The following is a 23,660-nucleotide window of genomic DNA, read 5'->3' on the forward strand; positions in this document are numbered from 1 at the left end:
TTCCTTTGAATTTAGGGGCAGCTCAGCTTGCACAGAGTGTTCTCAGGGTTTGGGTTCAGCGGTGGTCCCATGGCTTTTCTGTTTCATTCTCACTGAGTGTGTGAGCCACTTGCTTTGTTCCTGCCTTTGGTTTGCTGATAAAGCTGCTCTGGGTTTCAGATTGGGACCTCTCCAGTGAAGGAGGACAAAGAAGCTTTTGCCATAGTGCCAGTCTCGCCTGCAGAGGTTCGGGACTTGGATTTTGCAAATGATGCAAGTAAAGTTTTAGGTTCCATTGCTGGCAAGCTGGAAAAGGGAACAATAACCCAGAATGAAAGAAGGTAAGGAAACCAGAATTGGGATCAGATTGTGTTGTTTCCTTTAGTCAGTAACTGTTTCTTTGGGAGGTTTATCAGTAATCTACAGAAGAGGGATTTGGTTTCCTCCTTGATGAAATTTGATATTGTTGTGTCCATAGTGGAGGTTCTCAGGCTTGGCCTGTCCAGCTCCCCTTGTCCTCTGTGAAGTGAGAGCATGAGAAATGCTGTGAGCTTGGGGGACTAATCCCCAGCATTCCTCTGCCAGTGGAGTGTGGGAATTCCTAATCCATCTTGTGAGGACTGAGCTTGTGACTGGCTGCAAATCCTCTGACCATGTCCCTGAAAATGTGGCCACACAAAACGAGCACAGGGGTGGCTGTGTCACACCAGGGCCCCTGTGCTTCCATAGCCAGGGCCTTGTATTTGGCCTTGGGAGGGATTATCACCTGATGGATTGTTTGTGGCAATTGAAAGAAGTGCCAAATAGAACTTGGCAAGTGTGGAGCTGTCCTGAAGTGATTTTCTTGTCTTGCTGCTGCTCTGGTTTAGCTGTTGGACAGTGAGCCTGCAGCAATGGGGGAGCATTAATTCTTAATTTTAAGTTCTGTGCAAACCTCTGAGCTTTATCCAGTCTCTAATTGCTGTTGGGTTTTCACTTAGCATTTAGAAATCTGTGTAAATTTACCCTGGCACTGCTCTTTTAATTTGTACTCTCATGTTAACACAACTTCTGGCTTTTCCATAGATCTGTTACCAAACTGCTGGAGGATTTGGTCTACTTTGTTACTGGTGGAACTAATTCTGGCCAGGACGTCCTTGAGGTGGTGTTTTCTAAACCCAACAGAGAACGGCAAAAGCTGATGAGAGAGCAGAATATTCTAAAGCAGGTGGGCTGTGGTTTTCTCTAAGCTTTGCCTACAAGAGTTCTTGGAAAAAAGAACCTGATAACAGAGAACCTGGCCTGGTGGGAGGTGTCCCTGCCCATGGCAGAGGATTGCAATGGGATCATCTTCATGGTCCTTTCCAACCCAAGCCGTTCTGTGGCTGTGAAACTTTGGTCTCAAATTATTGGGATCCTTTGAGTTTCCAGCTTTCAGCAGGCTCTGAGCAGTGGACTGTAGGCTCACCACTGCTGGGACTAAAAATTCCAGCAGATGGTGTTGAATAAAGGTGAGATCAACATCTTCTCTGCAGGCTGCTCCAAAAACCTTGGTGACTGCAGCATATTTCTGACATACCTTTTGAAACACAAAGGCCCAGAGCTCTGACACTCACTCTGAGCAGAGGAAGGCAGTGCCTCATGGGGTTGTGTCTGTGTTTTTCACCAAACCTGCAGATTTTCAAGCTACTGCAGGCGCCTTTCACGGACAGCGGGGATGGGCCGATGCTGCGGCTGGAGGAGCTGGGGGACCAACGCCACGCACCCTTCAGGCACATCTGCAGGCTCTGCTACAGGGTGCTCAGGCACTCCCAGCAGGACTACAGGAAGAATCAGGTTGGAAATATGTCTGTCCTGATCAATGCCACCAGCATGGTTTCTGTGCTCAAAAAAAAAAAAAAAAAGCTTTTATCTCATAAAGTAAACCCTGCTCTGCTGTTGGTTGCACAGTCAGCAACAAGTTTTGAGATCACTCAGTTTCATTCTATTTTTTATCCCTGTCAGAGATTATAGTGTAATTAGCACTAGTTCTAAGTGGGATTTAAGAAAACAACAGAATTTGTAACTGTCCCACGCAGGTGAATTACAGGACTCTGTTCACTCTTGCTGACTCCAGGCTCCATTGAAAGTTGCTCTGTAAATTAAGGCTGTTCAGGTTTTATTGCCATGTATTACAAACCAGGTCCTGTCAGATGAGTATAAATGCCTTGCTGGTGCCTAGCCCAGGAGAGAGGGGAGGGATGGAGGTGTTAAGGTTGTCTGTCATTGTTTACTCTCCTTCGCACAAACAATTCAGATCTAACCCAGTTTGCTCCTCGGGATGTCGGTATTGACAAACATCCACCTGTTCTCTGCTGTTATTTCAAATTCCGAGGGTTAATTACCCCCCCCTCCCTCCTTGCCTGTGTGTTTTGAAGGAATACATTGCCAAGCAGTTTGGCTTCATGCAGAAGCAGATTGGCTACGACGTGTTGGCCGAGGACACCATCACAGCCCTGCTCCATAACAACCGCAAGCTCCTGGAGAAGCACATCACAGCTGCTGAGATTGACACCTTTGTGAGTCTCGTGAGGAAAAATAGGGAGCCCAGGTGAGAGCTGCATTTTTGAATGTTTGATTAGCCTTCTCCTTCTGGGAAAAGTCTGTACCTGGCAGCTTGCTCCAGGAGGAGGCACAGCCAGTTCAGTGTGTTCTGGCACTCGCCCTGCCGTCCCCTCGGGCAGCGAGTCTTGCTCTGCACTGTTCAAATGGAGTTCTGAATGTTTGCTTCCTGAGATGTAGATGGCTTCAGTCTAGATCTCAGCAGTGATTGATACCCTTTTGGCTCATGTTTCCCCACCAGGTTTTTGGATTACCTCTCGGATCTGTGCGTTTCCATGAACAAGTCTATTCCCGTGACACAGGAGCTGATTTGTAAAGCCGTGCTCAACCCAGCCAATGCAGACATTCTCATTGAAACCAAGTAAGTTTGTGCCTTTTGAGATGGCTCTCCTGGTGTGAAGCAGGAGGAAGGTGCTTGGCACGTCCCAGTGAAGGAGGGGGTTGTGTGGGGTCCTGTTCAAACCCAGGGAACAGGGGCTGGGGACAGCAGGTGTCTGCCAGGTGCATCCTCAGCCCTGCAGGCAGAAACCTGTCAGATCTCTCCTGTTTGATCCAGAGCACTCAGACCTTGCAGGGAGGTGTGCAGGCTCCTGCTCTGATCCTCCCCCAGCCCTGAGGGAGCTCAGCTGGCAGCAGAGCAGGAGCTGGTGCAGCTCTGCTCACCTTTCCTCCTCCTGGAGTGGGATTTGGGTCTCCAGCTCTCCTCTGCCATTGCTGAGGCCTCATAGCAGGAACCAGATCCTGGTTGTCTTTGATAAAGATGTTTTTATTCAATATATATACTGGGGAATAGAGAACCATTATCAAAATACTGCAGAAGGGAGGCAGGTAGTATTTAAAACACAAATGGCTGAGAGTATTCTTGAACATTTAATTCTTGTCATGAAGCCATAAAGGCTGTATTTGCTTCCACAAGCACTTCACATTGGTACATCACTTATTTGTCCTTGAGTATTTAATTTGGGGTTTTTTTCAGGTGTTGATCTTTTCTTTGCTGGAAGCCTTTTTAGTATCAGCAGCTGATATATTTCTAGTCACTTCATCACATAAACAGAAAGGAGTTCTGATTCATTTGGTGTTTATGGGATACAGAATGAATCCATTTTTTCTTTCCCTGGTTTGTTGAATGATCTTTGAATCAGTTCTCCTGTAAAGGTTTTGAAAGTCTATTATTATGTGTCTTGTTTCTTCATCTTTGTCACTTGAAAGGAGCTGAAATGTTCCTCTTTTTAAGGTTGAACGCAAAGTTTATAATTTCATGCTTTTAATAGTACACCCTCAAAGATTTGGTGTAGTTAAAATCCTACTGCTGGAAGGGTAAGATACATTTTAGCAAGTGTCTGAAAAGAGATGTGAAGGATGGTGAGGCCACACCTTGAGTGCTGTGTCCAGTTCTGGACCCTCAGTTTAGGAAGGACATGGAGATGCTTGAACGTGTCCAGAGAAGGGCAACAAAGCTGGGGAAGGGATTGGAAAACAAACCATATGAACAACTGAGGGAGCTGGGGGTGTTTATCCTGGAGAAAAGGAGACTCAGAGGTGACCTTATCACTCTCTACAACTCCCTGAAGGTGGTTGTGGACACTTGGGGTTGGTCTCTTTCTCCAGGCAGGATCTGACAGAACAAGAGGACACAGCCTCAAGCTGTGCCAGGGGAAATATAGATTGGATATTAAGAAGTTTTTCACAGAAAGAGTGATTAAATACTGGAATAGTCTGCCCAGGGAGGTGGTGGAGTCACCATCCCTGGATGTGTTTAAAAGGAAACTGGATGTGGCACTCGATGCCATGATCCAGTTGAGGTGTCAGGGCTGGGTTGGACTCGATGATCTTGAAGGTCTCTTCCACCCTACACATTCTGTGATTCTGTGATGTGTGTAGGTCTGGAATGTAACCTCCCCTCCTCCTGGCAGGCTGGTGCTCTCTCGGTTCGAGTTTGAGGAAGTGTCCAGTGGAGAAAACGCCTTGGAAGTCGGAGAGGATGAGGAGGAAGTGTGGCTGTTCTGGAGGGACAGCAACAAGGAGATCCGCAGCAAGAGCATCCGGGAGCTGGCCCAGGACGCCAAGGAGGGGCAGAAGGAGGATCGGGACGTGCTCAGCTACTACAGGTTAACACCTCACAGCAGAGCTCCTCACAGCTGGGCTGCCTGGGGAAGGGGACAAAGCTCATGGGTCATGTTCAGAACAGCCTTCAGACAGGGAGGGAGAAGTCTCTCAGAAGTGAGAGCTGAAAGCACAAAGTTATTCATGGTGAGGAGTCTGGGTATTGACATGAGCCACTTGAAACTGATTTTTATAAAATGGTTCAGGCTTCAAGTCTGTGCACTTTGTGTCTGGTTTCCTGCTCCTTGGAAGAGCCCCTGCAGGTGGCTGCTGGGTTCTCTGTGTGCAGGAGGCACCTGGGGATTGCAGGATTTGAGTAAATCAATGGCTTTGGTTTGGTTTGCAGGAAGTCACTGCTGTTCTCTGTGCTCCTCCCTTCTCTCCAAGCCTTTAGTGTTCCTGCAGTCCCAGCAGCACAAAGGTGAAGCTGTGCTGGTGCCCCAGGCTGGGTGTGCAGGGCTCTTTGCACAGCCCAGGCCGTGCTTTGGGCAGCTCTGACACAGCTGAGGTTTCCAGATGACTTGACAAGACACCGAGTTCTTGGCACAGTGTGAGGTCAGGTTTCAGCCCAGACCAAATTCCTGTGTCTGGGTTATAAACCCCTGAGAGTCATTTGACAGACTTGGTTGTGGCAGTGCAGGAAGCACAAGTAGATTATTTGTTTTAATAACCATTTTATTTTGAATAGTCTCTTCCATTGAAGTGATGAGTGCAGGAGAATTCCCAATACCTGGTTTTATTTGAGCCTGTTGGAGCTCAAAAGGAGACTTTTTAGATCAAAGGTTTATAAAACATAAACCATTTCTTTCAAAGTAGGTATTTTGAGTGGTTTTAAATTGAATTGATAAATTTTGGTGTGTATATATATATTGGTATAACAATGGTAGTGTTAATTATTTTTTAATCTGTTATACCTCATAAACATGCTCAAAAGAAAGGCTTAGGATATGGCTTGGTTAAATTCCACGAGGAGTACTAAAAGTGAAAGGAATCTACTTTCAATTAAATCTTCTTTTCCTGAGGCAGCCTCACAGTTGACAGCTGTGAGCAGCAGGCTGTGAGCACTGCTGAGGGTTGTCTTTGTGGCTGAAGGTGAATTGTCAGTCTGTTGGTTGGGTGTAAGTGAGGTGCCAGTGATCAGTTCATGGATGAGAAGCTTTAGCACTCAAGTTCAGTTTTTCCTCTACCAATTCTCTCACTGAAGGGAGCAGAGCCCAGTAGCTCTTTCATCAGGTATCTGATTTTTTGATGACTGTGTTGTTGCCTCAGGGAAAAGTGTGGCTTCAGCATCTGTAAGAAGCCTTTGGCCTTACACGGAATTTAGGCTGAGTTGCCTGAAGTGTTGTTTGCATTCTGCTGGAGCTTTCATACAGAACATTATTTATTATTTCCTGGGAGGATGGGCAGGCCCTGGATCCCTGGAATGTCCCAGGTTGGACACTGGGTTTGGAGCACCTGGGACAGTGGGAATGTCCCTGCCATGGCAGGGATAAAACAGGGTCATCTCTAAAGTGCCTCCAACCCAAACCATTCAGTGATTTTATGATATTTAATGAGTGATTCTATGGTTTTTATTCTATGCTGTTTAACTTATTCTATTGTTCCACTGTTTGCTCTAGTGCTTGATGAGTGCTTTATTCTTTCCACACTAAGGATGGAGCTGTATTACTAGACAATATCATATTATTTCTATTAATATATGAGTATATCTGTATACTTCATAGTGTGCTTTATATATATTTATATAGGCTTTATATATATATATGCTTTATATATATTTATGCTTTATATTTATTTATATTTAGGCTATTTATATACTTTATATTAGTGTATTTCTAAAGCATATATACTTTTATATATCTATATATATGAGGTATACTTTATATGTATTTATATATAGTTTGTATCTAATGTATAAAATACATTGTGTATATATCTTCATATATACTTTACAATACACAGGAAATTAAATCATAAACTTCAAGCCCATATAATTTAAAGCATATAATTTCCTTCTTTTTTCCTTTTCCCCCCCAAAGATACCAGCTGATCCTCTTTGCTTTATATATATTTATTTCATATGTATAATATATATATTTATGTATATAAAGTATACTTTATATCTATTTATATATTATTAGTATCTAATGTATAAAGTACATCGTATATATATTTATATATAACGTATGTACTTTACAGTATACAGAAAATTAAATCAGAAGCTTCAAGCCTACATAAATTAAAGCATATAATTTCATTTTTTCCCTTTTCCCCTGCAGATACCAGCTGAACCTCTTTGCTTTATATATGTATTTTTATATATATAAAGTATACTTCATATCTATTTATATGTGCTTGGTATCTAATGTATAATATCTAATGTATGGTATCTAAGTACATGGTGTATATATATTTATATATACTTTACAATACACAGGAAATTAAGTCATAAGCCTCAATCCTATATAAATTAAAGCATTCTATTTTCTTATTTTTTAAATAATTTTCTTCTTTTTTTCCCTTTTTTCCCCCCAAAGATACCAGCTGAACCTCTTTCCTTTATATATATATATTTATGTATATATACAGTGCATGTTCTACGTATTTATGTATGCTTCTTATCTAATATATTAAATACATTGCATATGTATTTATATATATAAAGTACATTGTACATATATTTATATATAACATACGTACTTTACAATACACAGAAAATTAAATCAGAACCTTTAGGCCTACATAAATTAAAGCATATAATTCATTTTTTCCCTTTTCCCCTGCAGATACCAGCTAAACCTCTTTGCTTTATATATGTATTTTTATATATATAAAGTATACTTCATATCTATTTATATGTGCTTGGTATCTAATGTATAATATCTAATGTATGGTATCCAAGTACATGGTGTATATATATTTATATATACTTTACAATACACAGGAAATTAATTCATAAGCCTCAATCCTCTATAAATTAAAGCATTCAATCTTATTTTTTTTAATAATTTTCTTCTTTTTTTCCCTCACAGATACCAGCTGAACCTGTTTGCCCGCATGTGCCTTGACCGGCAGTACTTGGCCATCAACGAGATCTCGGGGCAGCTGGACGTGGACCTGATCCTGCGCTGCATGGCCGACGAGAACCTGCCCTACGACCTGCGCGCCTCCTTCTGCCGCCTGATGCTGCACATGCACGTGGACAGGGACCCCCAGGAGCAGGTCACCCCGGTCAAGTACGCCCGGCTCTGGTCCGAGATCCCCTCCGAGATCGCCATCGACGAGTGAGTGCCCTGCTGGGGCTGGATGGTGCTGCTGGGAGTGGAGATGGGCAAGGAGCCTGTTCTTTGTGCTGCAATAGCCAATCTCTCTTTTCTCCCTTCTTGTTCTCCTCTTTTCCTCCTTCTTCTCCTTCTCTTTTCCCCCGTCGTCTTCTCCTCTTTTCCCCCTTCTTCTTCTTCTCCTCTTTTCCTCCTTCTTCTTCTTCTCTTCTTTTCCCCCTTCTTCGTCTTCTCCTCTTTCCCCCTTCTTCTTCTCCTCTTTTCCCCTCACCCCATCCTCTCCCATTCCATTCTCATTGTTCAATAACTCTTTGGTGCTCAGTTTGGTAGTCAGTAGCTGCTGGAGTTCATGCTCCCCGAACACTTCCCTCTCTGAAGGGGTTTGCATTCTTGTCTCCTGGGTACAAGATGCTTCACACAGGTGCCAGTCCCTCCTGTTGGTTCCCCCAGGGCAGGCTGATGTGCAGCTGGTTCTCAGGGGTATTCCCCAGGGCTTGTCTCAGCTGTACTTAGCCAAAGTAGCAGCCCTGAGCCATGATTTTACAAGGCTGTTCTTTTGTAAGGTTTCACCCCTGTGCAGCAGCTGTGGGGTTTTAAGGCACCTGAAGCTGTGCATTGTTTATCCAGGTGCTGTTTGTAAATAAATCAAGCACCCCATAATGTGGTTCTGGGGAGGAAATAAAGCTGCCTTATTTAATCTGTGGGGTGAACTCGGTGGTCACTGTGTGTCTGGGCAGGGGAAGGAGGTTCCCCTCTCCTTCTGCCTCATTTTCTTTGGAAAACCACAGGATTGTTCAGCTTGGAAAAGCCACAGGATTGTTCACTTTGGAAAAACTCTTCAAGCTCAACATTTGCCCCTGAGCCGTGTCTCCAAGTGCCACATCCACACCTTGGATCATTTCAGAACCAAACCTGATGGTGCTGCCACCACTTTTTTTCCAGGGCTTGACCACTGTCCCAGTGCAGACGTTTTCACTAAAATCTCCTGAAATCTCCCCAGTCTGAGGCCGTTTCCTCTGAGTGTGGTTCCTCAGGACAGATTGTCCTTATGGGAGGTCACCACCACCAGCAGAAACAAAGGGGAAAGATACACAAACAAAACATTTCCCCTTCCTGAACTTCCAGTAGAAAATGGCACAATGCTCAAAAACCTGCACAAAACCACAGCTGGAGCAGGCACATGGTTTCTTGATCACTTGTATTAATTCAATAATTAATAATTCCAAATTTATAGTAGTCAACTGTTCAGAGCTCTTTTTTTTTTTGTTGCTGTAGATAATGAGCACCTGAAATTAATGTTATTTGTAAGGAATTTAAGTCTTGTCAATGCTCAGTGTTTCTGGTATTTTCCCTCCTTGCCAGCCTGAGAGAGATGCAGCAGAGAATAAATCAAATTTAAAGGCCAAAATATAAAACCAAATGGTTTTAGCTCTGCCAGAGGCTCTCCAGTGATAAGTGATCAAACAGGAAGCAAGAATATTTTGTGGGAGGTGGTGGGATTGTCCTTCTCAAAGTCATTTTGCACATACTGAGAAAAAAAAAAACCAACCTAGAATTTATATTAAAAATTAATAGCTGCTTTGCATATATATTGGTTTTATTTGGAGGAAAAATACCATCCCCACTCTCAGCCTCTCTTGGCCACCTGTGTTCTCCTCAGTGCTGCACATCATTGTCATTGTTTCCACTCAAATAATGAGCGTTGCTTTTTCTGGGTTTTGGGACAAAATTGTCTTTTTTTAAAATTTTTGTTTTCCTCGGACATTTTAAAATAGTACCCAATGAGCATATGGGATAAAGCAACAAAAGCCAGGAAATTCTGGTGTCAGTGTCCTGCCTCCCTCGTTTGGATAAATCATTTACCAACCTTTAGTTTTTCTTGGGTTTTGACAAACCAATGAAAAATGGTGCTGGGGGTGGGGAAAGAGCCCTGTGTATTTGCATGCTAAGTTTTGTTTTCTTTTTTGTTTTGTTCTTTTTTTTCCCCTTCTTCAGCTATGATAGCAGTGGAACTTCCAAAGATGAAATTAAGGAGAGATTTGCACAAACAATGGAATTTGTAGAGGAATATTTAAGAGATGTGGTGTGTCAGAGGTTCCCTTTCTCTGATAAAGAGAAAAATAAGCTCACTTTTGAGGTAGTTATCCAGTTCTGATTTTATCCTGTTCATTTTTTTTTGTGGAATGTTGGTTATTTTTTTAGCACCAGGTACTTTGGCAAGTAATTAGTGAGTGCTGAGCCTCAGTTGGTTCCTTTCTCCTTGTGCAAGTAACCCCACTGAAATTTGTGAGTTTGCAATGATGGTTCTTGAAATAAAATTATAAATGTGAGTTTATGTCTGGGGTTTGCAGCAGCCTTGTTTGCTCTCTGTGCTCTCAGTGTTATTGCAAAGCCAGGCTTTGCTGGAATAAATATCTCAAAAATCAAACACTGTCTGCACACACAGAGAGTCTCCAGAGCTTATAGTGATGTTCACCAAGAGAAAAAGTGTCTTGGGACTTATTGACCTGTTAAAACAGTCTGTGCAAATAAAATGTATCAAATTCATGCAACAAATAGCCATTAATTTAAGAAAAGCTGTGATTATTCTGTAAAAAATACACATTCTGATAATGGGGCTACATTAAATATTTGCCCTGTATGTGATATTTTCATGTGGATCTTTATGGGGATGGACTCGTGGGGAAACTTTATAACTTGGAAGTTGCAAAGCTCAGCTTTATGGGTGTGATACACTTTTTGTAAAACAATTTTAGAAATTATCTGTACCTTCCCTCTAGTCTTGCCCTGTTTTATAATGAGACAAGTACAGTCTGATTTTGTAGCTACAGAATATCAGTTGCAGATATGAACATGCACTGCAAGTTAAAAACTTTCTGCTATGATGTAGAACTAGACAGTCTTGCAGAATTGCAGAATTCCCAGATGTTATGATAAAATGTGACCCTCAGCCAGGTTCTTGATCTTGTCACTGTGTTAAGACAACTTGACTGTGATAGCAAAATGTTCAGTATTAATCAGGCTTTTTATTGTTATTTTGGTAGGTTGTTAACTTAGCCAGAAATCTGATATATTTTGGTTTCTACAACTTCTGTGACCTCCTCAGACTAACCAAAATCCTCCTTGCTATATTAGACTGTGTGCACATCACTACCATCTTCCCTATTACCAAGATGGCAAAAGGCGAGGAAAGCAAAGGTAAGGCTGGCAGGTGTAGGGCAGAAAGCTCTTGGGTGGCTCTAGTCCATCTCAAAATGTCACTGTGGGGTGGAGTGATGGAGTCACACAACATCCTGAGCTGGAAGGGACCCACAGGATCATCCAGTGCAGCTCCTGAACCTGCACAGACACCCCAAATCCCATCCTGGGCATCCCTGGAGTGGTGTCCAAACATTCCTAGAGCTCTGCAATGTCCCCATTCCCTGGGGAGCCTGGGCAGTGCCAGCACCCTCTGGGGGAAGAACCTTTCCCTGATCTCCAGCCTAAACTCCCCTGGCCCAGCTCCAGGCACCCCTGGGTGCTGTCCCAGAGCAGAGGTGGGAGCTGCAGCCCCCAGTGAGGTCTGAGCTCTGCCCCATCTGCACAGACCAGATTATCTCAGCTGCTCCTCGTATCCCTTCTCCTCTAGTCTCTTCCCCATCTTTGTAGCCTCCTTTGGGTGCTCTCTGAGATCTTTAGATCTTACATTTTGGCCTCCAAAACTGCCTCCAGGAATGGAGGTGAGGCTGCTCCAGTGCAGAGCAGAGTTGGGACAGTGCCCTCCCTCCGTGGGCAGTGATGCTGTGCCTGGAAATCTCCTTTCTGCCCATGGCTTGGCTCTAAAGCTGAGTAGTGCCTGTGATGGCAGAGGGAAGGGGACTTCTCCAAGTACTGCAGTGCTGCTCTTGGCTCCCCCTGTCCCCAGGATGTGGGTGTGTAATGTCGAGACAATTTCTCTTCGTAGGACGTGGCCGGTGCTTGCCCTGTTAGAGCAGTCCCACTGCACCACGCTAACCCTGCTGTTTCCTCTCTGAAGGGAGCAATGTGATGAGGTCCATCCACGGCGTGGGGGAGCTGATGACCCAGGTGGTGCTCAGGGGTGGGGGGTTCCTGCCCATGACTCCCCTGGCTGCTGCCCCCGAGGGGAATGTCAAGCAGAGTGAGCCAGAGAAGGAGGATATCCTGGTCATGGACACCAAGCTCAAGATCATCGAGATACTCCAGGTACCTCCACACTGATGCAGCTTCTCGTGCTGTCCTCCAGCATTAATTGTGTTTCTGGCTCTCAAGCTGGGAAAGCATTGCAAGGGTGGCCTTGTCAGGCACAGGGCTCTCAGCTTGTTTATGGCAATATTGTGCGTTTTTGAAAGAATTTATTAGAGAAGAGTTTGCTGTTGGCATTTGTGTTTTTAGCAGTGATTGTGAATATCTGACTTGAGGCAGAGCTGTCATTTTTTCCATCCTGTTGTCTTCCCAATTTCTCTGAGTCTGCAGGGCCATCTGAATGCCCTGAGGAATGGGGAGATCTCGAGGCTCCTCTGGGCAGAGCCATCAGCCTGACATGTATTTGCAGCATGCACAGCCAGCCCCTCTCTCTCCCATCTCTGATTTTCTCACTTCATCACTGGTTTTCTCGCTCAAGACCCCAAAGTCTTTGGGATACACATACATTTTTTCCTTGTTATGGGCTCAGAATTATTGCACTGAAATGCCTCTTCCCTCTCAGAGTCCTTTCTGTGCTCAGTAACTTCAGCAAAGTCTTGGGGGTCAGAATGCTCCAGAGCCTGGTGAGCAAAGGCAGGAGAGCAGCAGGAGAGCTGTGGTGTTCCTTCCCTCAGCAGCAGATGCAGCACAGGGGAGGCTCCATTCCTTCCTTGCACCATTGCTAATTTTAGCTCAAAGCCAGAGCTTCTCTCATGGCCTGGCATGTGCAGGGGAAGATTTCAGAGTGCCAGAATTCCCTGTCACCAGGGGCCATTCAAATGGAAATTAAGCATTTCCCCCCAAAAGCTGCAAGAGCTCTGAGTGTTCTTGGCTTTGTAGCTCCTTCCTCGAGAGGAAGACCATGGGGAAGGTGGTCTGTGCTGGGCTAGAGGTTTCTCTGGCACCAGCTGGTCCAGCACAGCTGAAATGGGGATTGGATGGCACAGCCTGGCTCATGTCCTGCTCCTGTATCCCAGCACCCCAGGAGAAAGCAGCACGTGTGTTCAGGATGGAGATGGAAATGCTGCTTTCCTTTCCTGGGGGATGAGCTGAGGATGGCAGCATCACACAGGAATGAGGCACCAAAACTCTGCCAAAACGTTTTACTCATCAGTGTTTATTATGTGTGTGTGTCATGCTCGTTGAAATCCCTGGAAAATATTACTGAATTCTGGGGATTTGTAAGGCAACATTTGCAGATCTTAGGAAGATGGAATCCCAGAATGGTTTGGGATGAAAAGGACCTTGAAGCTCATCCAGTTCCACTCCCTGCCATGGGCAGGGACACCTTCCACTGTCCCAGGCTGCTCCAAGCCCTGTCCAGCCTGGCCTTGGGCACATCCAGGGGCAGCCCCAGTTTCTCTGGGCACCCTGTGCCAGGGCCTCCCCACCCTGGGGTAACTTTTCCAAATTAAATTCACATCTCTGTTCAGTTCTTGTTGCACATTGGTAGCTCTGCTCTGTGTGAATCGTAGATGTGGTGGAAACACACAAATTATTTCAATATTTTTCCTACTTCTGTACCATCAGTTTATTCTGAACGTGCGGTTGGACTACAGGATCTCCTGCCTGCTTTGTATATTTAAACACGAATTTGATGAAAGCAATGCCCAGATGTCTGAATCCCCCACTGGAAGCAGCAGTCAGGAAATGCCAGCTAATGTACCAGGTGGGTTATTTGGTGAGGAATGAGGTTGTGTGGCTTACGGAAGACTTTGGAATCTTCAAGGGGCTCATGGGATGATTGTTTCAGGTCCTCACTTGCCGTTTGAAATGTTTTTAAGCTGGAAAAAAACATCTTTGCTGCCACTCTGACCTCATGTAGGGTCTTGTTTATTTTTTTTCAGGAACCCTGGACTTTGAACACATTGAAGAACAAGCTGAGGGGATCTTTGGTGGAAGGAAAGTATCTCTTCACAGGTGCTGATCTTGGGGCTGGAGGGCTCCCAAGGACTGGGGACTGGGAAAACAGCTGCCACAGCTACCCAGGATTCATTCTCCTAAAATGGCTTTGATGCAGCTTAGAGCAGGGTCCATTTGGATCAAAAACCAGAGATAAGGAACAGGGATTCTTCAGGCAGAAGGATCATCAGGGGAGGGCTCCGTGCTGTGGGTGGAAGGCAAGGTGCAGCATTAGTGCATCTCAGCTCGATGCTGCAATAAAATTTCAGTACTATTTCCCCTCTTATTTAAAAATAAGAAAAAAAAAAGTGTTTTTTCTGCCACTGCTAAGAGGACTTAAAAGCAAAAAGTGCTGTGACCCTCATTCTAATGTGCTGGTTAACTCCTGCTGTGTTTCCAGTGAGGAGAACACCCCTCTGGACCTGGATGATCACGGGGGCAGGACTTTCCTGCGGGTCCTGCTGCATTTAACCATGCACGACTACCCTCCCCTGGTGTCTGGTGCACTGCAGCTGCTCTTCAGGCACTTCAGCCAGAGACAAGAAGTCCTTCAGGCTTTCAAGCAGGTACCTGTGTGTTTGGAGAGAGTTATTCCTCATCTGAATGAGGAGTAATTCATCCTCATCTGAACCCAGCACTTTCTGTGCAACTAATGGCTTTGCCTCCCTCTAAGGTTCAACTGCTCGTTACCAGCCAAGATGTTGACAACTACAAGCAGATCAAACAAGATCTGGACCAGCTGAGGTCAATAGTGGAGAAATCTGAGCTCTGGGTGTACAAAGGCCAAGGTCCTGATGAGGCCATGGACAGTGTGCCAGGTGAAAACGAGCACAAGAAGAAAGAGGTAATTAGGTTGTGTCTGTGTGGATTTGGGTGGGTATTTGGAGGGTGTAGCTGCTTTCAGAGCTGTGACAAGGCCCATCTTCCCAGCACACTGCCTAGGTGAGGTTCTCTCTACTGCTTTCAGGTTGAGGCAGGAATGAGAGGAGAACCTGAGGCAGGTGATGCCCAGTAGCAGCCTGAGGTGTCACCTTTAGGGTCTAAAAGGGCAGGTTTGGGTTTGCTCTGGCTCCCCAGCTGTGTCCTTTCAGCACTGATGGATTTGTGCAGTCAAAAGTATCTCAAGGAAGGTAAGGGCAGAGCTGTGGTGCATTTTGAGTCACAACACTTGATTAAATGACAGCGGAGAGCTGGGCTTTATCTCTACCTGATAACACAGCATTTTCCCAATGTGCACATCTGGCTTAGAACTCTTTGAGCATCTCTTGCCTCCTTATAATTTGCAATCAAATAGGAAAGGCTGGATGAGGGGATGCAAGAAGCAGTCCCTGGTTTATTGCTGGAAGTAAATACAAGTAATCCACTTGTTGCTTTTCTTGTACACATTTCTGTGAGGAATCTCTTGGTATTTGTGCAGTGACAGCTTAATAGCAGCAGAGAGGGAGAGAAAGGAAGGGGTTTTCTTTGAGGGGAGACTTGATTCGAGACAGAATGTGACAGGCAAAGGGGACAGGAGGTTGCTGCCTCTGAAATCATCCCACCCTCACCTTATTTTGTGTCCTAGAGGTCAATGTGACTTGACAGGATAATTGTATGTGCTTTTCTGAGGCTGTCAGAGAGCTGGAGGATGACAGTCCTTGCCAGGAGGAGAGCGGGCGCTATCCTAGAACGGTAATTTTAGCCTTCATGTAGACAGTAGTATAAGCTACTAATAAATTGTCTGATTTTATCCTCAGGAAGGTCACAGCAAGTCCCAAAAGCCTGAAAGTACTAGCAGCTACAACTACCGGGTAGTAAAAGAGGTAAAACTTTGCTTCTTGATAGTTCACTGGAAGTGTAAATGAGTAACAGAGCTCTGGAGAGCTGCAGTCAGAGGGAGGCACCCAGGAAAGTCTGAGTCACTCTGCCATTGTGGAAACTATTTGCTGAGTAATAACAAATCCCAACTTGAATGAGAAGCCAGGATAGAATAAGCACGACGTGTGTATTCTTTCCTTAAGAATGGATTAGTGAGAAACGTGACGTTTGCTGCTGTCTCAATGGTAACACAATGTTTTTATTGTGAAGGACTACAAAGGCAGTAAGCAAGGGGAGAAGCCATTTAATTTGCCCTGTCCTGAGTACCTTGCACTCAAAGCCACTGTGCTGTCGAAATTTAACGTAGCAAATACCAGATGGAAGAAACTGTGCTGTGGTGCTGGTGTGGTGTGAGCTAAAGGTGTGTCTGTGGCTCTGCTGTGGAGCTTGATGTTGGGTTCACTTGACATGGCTGAGTTCTGCAGGAGCATAGAATCTCAGAACTGTAGAGTGTCCTGAGGTGGAAGGGACCCACAAGGATCATCCGAGTCCAGCAGCCCTAGTCAGATGCCACGGATGGAGCCTGGCCCACGAGGGGCTGCCTGGAGCCGCCCTGCTCCCTGCAGATCAGTTGGTCCCTGGTGCTGCTCTCTGGGACCTGGCGTTCTCTGGAAGAAAAGCCAGAGTTGGGGCTCTAAGGCCAGTGTCTCCTGCAGATCCTGCTGCGGCTCAGCAAGCTCTGCGTGCAGGAAGGGGCCTCGGTGAGGAAGAGCAGGAAGCAGCAGCAGCGACTCCTGAGGAACATGGGAGCTCACGCCGTGGTGCTGGAGCTGCTGCAGATCCCTTACGAGAAGGTGGGGCTTTGTGTCACCCTGACAGGCTTTTCATACCTCCTCTGAACCTTCCTGAACCTCCTCCCCGTAGATTGGATGCACAGAGGTTTATGCAGCCTCACAGTCTATAAAATACCCACACTCAGAACGAGCTCAGACAAACTCTGTTTATTTGAAGCCTTTGAATATACAGCTGTCTACTGTTGCCTGAAGAAATATCCAAGCATCATACTTCAGAATTAAGGCTCAATCTGAGCTTTCCATGTGAGGCAGGTGCTGCCTTGAGGTTCAGCTGTGTTGATGGAGGTAAAACCCTCCTTGTGAGGGAGCTCTGTGAGCACCATCCTGGGAACAAGGAGGGCAGGGAGGGTGCCTGCTCCCCCAGGGGTTTTATGAGCAGCAGATACAGACCCTCCTCCAGCTGTGGAGTCCCAAACTCCCCTTTAGAGGTGAATAACTGGCTCTCCAGGTGAGGTCTGCTGCTCCTAATTAGCCGTTTCAGTGCTGACACTTGCCAGCTGGGCAGTTTGGAGCTCACTGGGGCTGGGTTGTGCCTGTGAGCCTGCAGGGCACCAGGCTGTGCTGACACTGCACAGCCCAAGGCCATCAGGTTGGCTGCTCGTTAATCCCAGGTGACAGGTATTCATCAGTACAGAGGTGAGGCACCTCTTCACATTTTCCTGGTCACTCTGCTGTCCTCTGTTCCCAACTCATCAGATTTCTGAGAACCAGTAATTCTACACAGTAGCTTTAATTAATGTTAATTCTCGTCATTTCTTGCGTCGTATTTTGCAAAAAAATCGGCAGCAAAAACACCCTTCAACACCTTCTCATCACCTTCCTGTCCCCTACGTGTGAATGTGCATGGGACAGGCAGTGTGGAAGGGGTTTCACCCTTGGAAATACATGAAATTCCTTACAAATAAAAACAGACAGTAATTTTCCAAAGGGCAGCTTCTGCCCTCGGCGGGTTGGGAATCCACGCTGACGTCAGGGGAAGGGCACAGGTTCCTCAGCAGTGCTTGGAAGGCTGTGAAGGAACGTGGAGATTCCAGTAAAGATAAATTGGGCTGAGCTGGTGCAACAGCAACTTTCCATCCCTGCTTTGCCACGAGCTCCCCTGCCCGTGGCTGCGGCAGTGGAACGTGGCAGCTCTCCTGGGCAGCCCCGAGGTGATGATGTGTGGTTTGGCCAAGGGGATGGGATGTTCAGAAGAATAGAAGTGACTAAAGCACGTTGCTGGCAGGCCTGGCTGTGGAATAGGCACTTTTAGAGAATGAACTACTGTAATTTCTATTATGGGCTTTATTTTTTGACGCTCTTTGGGAGTGTGGAGCTGGCCCAGCTCATCCCAAAACGTCTGTGAACTGGGTGGAGGTTTGTTTTCCTTCGGGGTGTGAGGGACGTGACAGTTCCCTTGCTGGAGCTGTGGCTCATCTTGTGCTCACCTCAAGGTGAACCTTTTGCATTCCTTTTAACCCCTTTTTCTTTGTCATGCAATGGCAGGCTGAAGACACGAGGATGCAGGAGATAATGAAGCTGGCACACGAGTTCCTGCAGAACTTCTGTGCTGGGAACCAACAGAACCAGGCCTTGCTGCACAAGCACATAAACCTGTTCCTTAACCCAGGGGTAAGAATAACCTCAGGCCATGATTTATTTTTTTGTTCTAGCGAGAGAAGGGATTGGCTTGTCCTTGGTGATACCTCTGGGGCTGTTCTGTTGCAAGATTGGTTGAAGAGGTCACATTTTGTTCTCATTCTAAAGCCTTCAAAAGTTGGCAAGATGTTTGTTTAGGGCAGTTTCAGTGTAGAAAGTTCAAGAGGCTGAAGTGGAGTGAAAAACAGGCTGAGATAGGAGTGGTGGTGTTGAAAGCAAAGTTCCCTCCTCAGCAAAGTTCCCTTCAGCCCTGTGCCTGCAGGAGTGTTGGCTTTACCCTAACCTCAGTGGGTTGTTGATTTTTCTGATTTTTTTGCTCCCTTTCATCCCTTTTCCCTCAGATCCTGGAAGCAGTGACAATGCAGCACATTTTCATGAACAACTTCCAGCTCTGCAGCGAGATCAACGAGCGCGTGGTGCAGCACTTCGTCCACTGCATCGAGACCCACGGCAGGAACGTTCAGTACATCAAGTTCCTGCAGACCATCGTCAAGGCAGAGGGGAAATTCATAAAGAAATGCCAAGATATGGTAATGGCTGAGGTGAGAGAGCTGCAGAGATTTTGCAGGGTCTGAACAGAAGTTTGCACATAGCAGTTGGTGAACATGACAAATTGATCCTCTCGCTTCGGGGACTGCCAAGAAGCTGACAGCTCTCACCGTGCAAAAAGAGCATTGCAGCTCCCAGGAAGCTCAGGCTTTTTTGTGACCAAAAGCTCTCTGAGCTCTTGACTCACAGGTGTAACAAGGGGTTGTATTCATGGCAGGAGTTACTTCCCAGAAGCAGAGTGTAGGTGGGGTTATGAAAGCAAGGGTGCCTTTGTCTAGTAAAAGTGACATGAAGAGAAGTGGTTTAATTTCAAGGTCATTAAAGCAGAAGGAGAATTTCACTATGATAGCATTTTGATGGGAATTTTTTATGAAATCATTGAAGCACCATAGAATCACCTTCCACTATCCCAGGTTGCTCCAAGCCCCATCCAATCTGGCCTTGGGCACTTCCAGGGATGGGGCAGCCACAGCTTCTCTGGGCACCCTGTGCCAGGGCTTCACCACCCATATTTTCCTGCCATCTAAACCTACTCAGTCTGAGGCCATCCCCCTTTGTCCTGTCTCTACAAGCCCTTGCAAACAGTCTGAGCAGGATGTACTTATTCAGCTGTTCAAGTGCTGTAGGGGAGGAAGATAAGGATGGCTTTAGGTGTGTGGGTAACTGGAAACTGGGGAGTCAGGACAAAAGGGAGAGATAAGAGAAGGGTAAATGAATGCCTTCAAGTGGAATTTTGGATGGAATCTGTTTGGCAGATCTGCACATCTGATGGGATGTTTTGGCCTCCTCAGCAGGGGGAGCCCCAGGATCAGATTTGTTATATCTGGCTTTTGAGTGTGGATCCTGATAAATGGGGTTGAAAATCTTTCATATTTTGCTGTTCAGCTCAAAACCAGCTCCACGAGCTTCTCAACACGTAGTTGAGTGTGAGGTGCTCAGCAAGGGGCTTCTCTGGGGGTTTTCTTCTGCATTTTATCCTGCTGTTCTTCCCAAACCCTGTGGGAGGACAGCCCTGGATCCCCCCAGCTGTGTGCTCAGCCTGGACCTGGGTTTGATTTGCTCCATCTCCTTCCCTTCCTTGGAGTTCCAGGAGGTCTGAGCTACTCCAAAATCATGGCCAGCCAGGTGTCAAATGTGGAGCCGAGGGAAATCTTCAGTGTTTGACTTAACATGCCAGCCCCTGGCTTTGGAAAACAGCAGGTGTTTGTTGGGAAGGGTGGAAGGAGTGAGCCCTGCAGGTGTCCACCAGCGCAGGGCTGGCCACAGCTGTGTTAGAGTCACCCGGGGTGAGAGATGGAAATGTGAAATGGAAAGGCACAGTGGAAAGTCACAAACTTCCTGGCACAGCTTCTGGCTTTGATCTTCTTCAGAAGTGGTCAGTTAAATGGGAAATGTCTTCCTGGGGCCCTGTGTCCCTGAGGAGCAGCAGTGGGGATGTGCAGTGGGCAAGGGGGATGCTGTGGGGGGATCCCAGGCTTTGCTCTGCTGATGGGATGTTCTCCTTGCCCTGCAGCTGGTGAATGCAGGGGAGGATGTGCTGGTGTTCTACAACGACAGAGCCTCCTTCCAGACCCTGGTGCAGATGATGAGGTCGGAGAGGGACCGGATGGACGAGAACAGCCCCCTGATGTACCACATCCACCTGGTGGAGCTGCTGGCTGTGTGCACAGAGGGCAAAAACGTCTACACAGAGATCAAATGCAACTCCCTCCTCCCTCTGGATGACATAGTCAGGGTGGTGACCCACGAGGATTGCATACCTGAGGTGAGGGCTTACAGGAGAACTGGGCTGTTTGTGTCTGAAATGTGCTGGGTTTGGGTGAGAGGGGGCTGATGCTGCTGAGTCTGGCCTGGCCAGGGGCTTGGTGCAGGTGGGCAGTGAGCTGGGAGACTGGAGTCCTTCCCTGTGCTGCTGTTGGCACCCCCAGCCAACCTGGATAGTCAAATTAAACCCTTTTATACATCCTCCTTACCCTGAGAGTGGGAATGTGATGCTCTACTTGCTTATTTTATAGGGTTCTTGAGGTAGAGAGGTTTCTGGATATGCTGCTAACCTTGAACAGATGGTTCTGCAGAACTGGAAATTATTATTATTATGCTGACGTTTTGTCTGCAGTAATCTTGGTGGTTTTTTATTGGATGGTGTCTTGCTATTCATGGCATTAAATTTCACCAGTGTTTAAGTAAAAGGGAGAAGTAGGATTCCCAATGTAGCAGTTTTAATGTGACATTATATTCATTCATGCCACCATTCAGGTTTTTATTCTTTATGAATTATTTTCTCTGCTTTCAGGTCAAAATAGCATACATCAACTTCTTGAATCACTGCTATGTGGACACAGAAGTAGAAATGAAAGAGATTTACACCAGTAATCACATGTGGAAGCTGTTTGAGAACTTCCTGGTTGACATCTGTCGGGTAATGTATCTGCACCAAAGAACTGAGTTCAGAAAGCTTAAAAACCTCTTTAATCCAGAGCAGTGAGGATAAGGCATCCCAGTGCATCCAGGCAATAATACCCTGAATACTCTGTTCCTGCAAATATGTGCCTCCTTTTCCTTACGCCTGTGGATTTCATTAGTCATATTCCATGGAACACATTCATATTTTCCTTTTTAAAAGAAAAAAAAAAAAAAACCCCAAGCCCAAACCCAGTGAAGCTCCACACCCTGCTCCTTTGTCCAGTGCCTTTTCTGTCCTGCCACCTGGCCTGCTTATTCTGGCCAGGATCACTGAGCTCCTTCCTGAGCAGCACTCAGCGTTTTTTTGGCAGGTCAGGACAGATTGTCTTCCAGGCTCGGTGTTTATTTGGCCATATGGCTTTTTGCCTGGGATTCCAAGTATTTCCCCATACGAAAGCATTACACCTCAGTCCTCCCCATCCTGCTCCTGCTTTCCTCCAAGGCTCTGTGGTTTTTTTTTCCCTGCCCCCAGCCGTGCTCTGTGCCAGCACATCAAACCAGGAGCGGCGCTGACTCTGCTCCGGCGTGTGCTGGGAGTGCAGAGCCCCAATGCCATCAGTGTCACTGCACTGCTGGGACCAGCACAGTGTGAAATGAGGAATTTCAGCCTCACCCTCAGCTTTGCTGAGCTGCTCCTGGCTGACCCTGCTGTGGTTTGTGCTGCAGGCCTGCAACAACACCAGCGACAGGAAGCACGCGGACTCCATCCTGGAGAAATACGTGACCGAGATCGTCATGAGCATCGTCACCACCTTCTTCAGCTCCCCCTTCTCTGACCAGAGCACCACCCTGCAGGTGGGGAACTGCAGAGACACAGCAGGGACAGCACTGCCTTGTGTTCTCTCCACTTTGGTACCGTTTAACAGTATAAAAGAAACACCATAGCAAAGGTGGTGTAACTAGGGAGCAAATTCCTCGCTGGTCTTGGTGACCAGACTGGTCTTTTAGCTGTAGAAATGGAAAAATGTATAATTGTTCTTCTAGAAAAGCTCAAGTGTCACGTTAATTCATCAGTGGATTCAGCTCTGTGCCACCACCAAGGTCTTTTGTAGAGAGGTGTTGTGTGTCATTGAATCCCAGAATGGTTTGTGTTGGAAGGGACCTTCAAGCCTATCTCATCCAACCCTCTGCCACAGGTATCACAGAGGTGATAATTAAGGTGATAATGAATCAATCCCAGGGTGATTGATTAAGGACAGTACATTTTACAGAAAAATTCTAATTTCCCTTTAGAAAAAAAGGATTCAGAACAAAAATCCAGGAGCTCTCATGTGTCTCACTGAGCAGATTTTTGCCTTGTTCAAAAGTTGGGGAAAAGTGAAGGAGGAGCTTGGAACACTTGTGAAGGGGAGAAGGCAGAGATTTGTACAGCAGAGCAGCAGGGTCAGGAAGTTCCCAAATATTTATATTTGCACAGAGATAACGCTGGGTTTTTATTCATAAATAACTTTCTGGAGGGTGTGGGTGGAGTGGTCAGGGTGTGGGTGGAGGTGTTGGGCAGCTCTGGCTGGAGACTGAGGGGGCAGTTGTTGAAACTTGATGCAACCTGGTAGTGCCAAAGGCAGATGTTTGCAGGTCTCAAAGCTCATCCAGTCCTCCCCCTGCCACATCTCTGACCTCACCTGAGTCTGAGCAGTGCAGCAGCTGATTTGCTCCTCAGGTACCTTCAGCTGCTGTTTCCCATCACATTCTGTGCTCCTCAGAGCAGTGAGACATGGGGACTGTGGCCTCGTCCCCTTCCCTCTGTGCCACGTACCCGAGCTGCCCTGCTCTCAGCTGCCATCTCTGAGATGCAGCATTTGAATACACATCTTGCCATCCTATTTTAGCCATCTGTTAATGTTCTATCAGCAGTTTTTCTTTAGTTTCTCCATCTCCCCCTCTGTCTAGCAAGATGAAGTCACTTGGTTCACCTCTTTTCCCATCTCAGTTGATAGATCTGCCTTGTCCTAGATTCATCTTTCCTCTCCATCTCCAAGTTAAAAGCAGTTCCTCTCCCTTTTCCTGCCTGTCAATACTCTTGTCTATGCCCAGGGATTCTCCCTGCTGAGGAGCACAGCCTGTTGGACTCCCTGCCTGGTGTCCATCCCTTCTCCAGGCGGGATTTCCTCCCCCTGAGGTGCTGCAGGTGGGCTGATCTCTGAAGATGAGGGATGTGGCCACTCTGCTCTGGGTTCAGTCCCTCCCTGCCCTTCCTGCTGCACCTTCTCATCCTTTCCAACCTTTCTTGCCTCCGCCTTCATGTCAGGGCTTGTTGCCTGAAATTCTTCCTGCTCTGAGTCAGGCCCAGCCTTGCTGGTTCAGGGAACACCTTGTCCATCCATCATTGTGG

The 23,660-nt window shown here is 46.4% G+C and overlaps 1 protein-coding gene across 7 annotated transcripts in view; it reads left to right on the top strand.

Annotated features, from left to right (window-relative positions):
• The window catches only part of ITPR1 (inositol 1,4,5-trisphosphate receptor type 1), a 162,202-nt gene that overhangs the window by 60,133 nt on the left and 78,409 nt on the right, over positions 1-23,660 (top strand). For 4 of the 7 annotated variants that reach the window (XM_083869157.1, XM_083869160.1, XM_083869159.1 and 1 more), the window contains 21 exons: positions 160-320; positions 1,045-1,186; positions 1,636-1,794; positions 2,376-2,548; positions 2,801-2,920; positions 4,473-4,667; positions 7,695-7,946; positions 9,939-10,080; positions 10,988-11,141; positions 11,959-12,146; positions 13,656-13,794; positions 13,973-14,045; positions 14,428-14,593; positions 14,701-14,871; positions 15,764-15,829; positions 16,541-16,678; positions 18,164-18,289; positions 18,658-18,858; positions 20,379-20,630; positions 21,159-21,284; positions 21,995-22,123. In XM_083869157.1, the coding sequence (XP_083725283.1) occupies positions 160-320; positions 1,045-1,186; positions 1,636-1,794; positions 2,376-2,548; positions 2,801-2,920; positions 4,473-4,667; positions 7,695-7,946; positions 9,939-10,080; positions 10,988-11,141; positions 11,959-12,146; positions 13,656-13,794; positions 13,973-14,045; positions 14,428-14,593; positions 14,701-14,871; positions 15,764-15,829; positions 16,541-16,678; positions 18,164-18,289; positions 18,658-18,858; positions 20,379-20,630; positions 21,159-21,284; positions 21,995-22,123 (3,273 nt within the window). The remainder of the gene's footprint in view (positions 1-159; positions 321-1,044; positions 1,187-1,635; positions 1,795-2,375; positions 2,549-2,800; positions 2,921-4,472; positions 4,668-7,694; positions 7,947-9,938; positions 10,081-10,987; positions 11,142-11,958; positions 12,147-13,655; positions 13,795-13,972; positions 14,046-14,427; positions 14,594-14,700; positions 14,872-15,763; positions 15,830-16,540; positions 16,679-18,163; positions 18,290-18,657; positions 18,859-20,378; positions 20,631-21,158; positions 21,285-21,994; positions 22,124-23,660) is intronic. The other 3 variants (XM_083869158.1, XM_083869161.1, XM_083869163.1) reach the window with 1 other exon arrangement.

Source organism: Zosterops lateralis (assembly GCF_965231275.1).
Source record: "Zosterops lateralis genome assembly, chromosome: 11".
NCBI lineage: Eukaryota > Metazoa > Chordata > Aves > Passeriformes > Zosteropidae > Zosterops > Zosterops lateralis.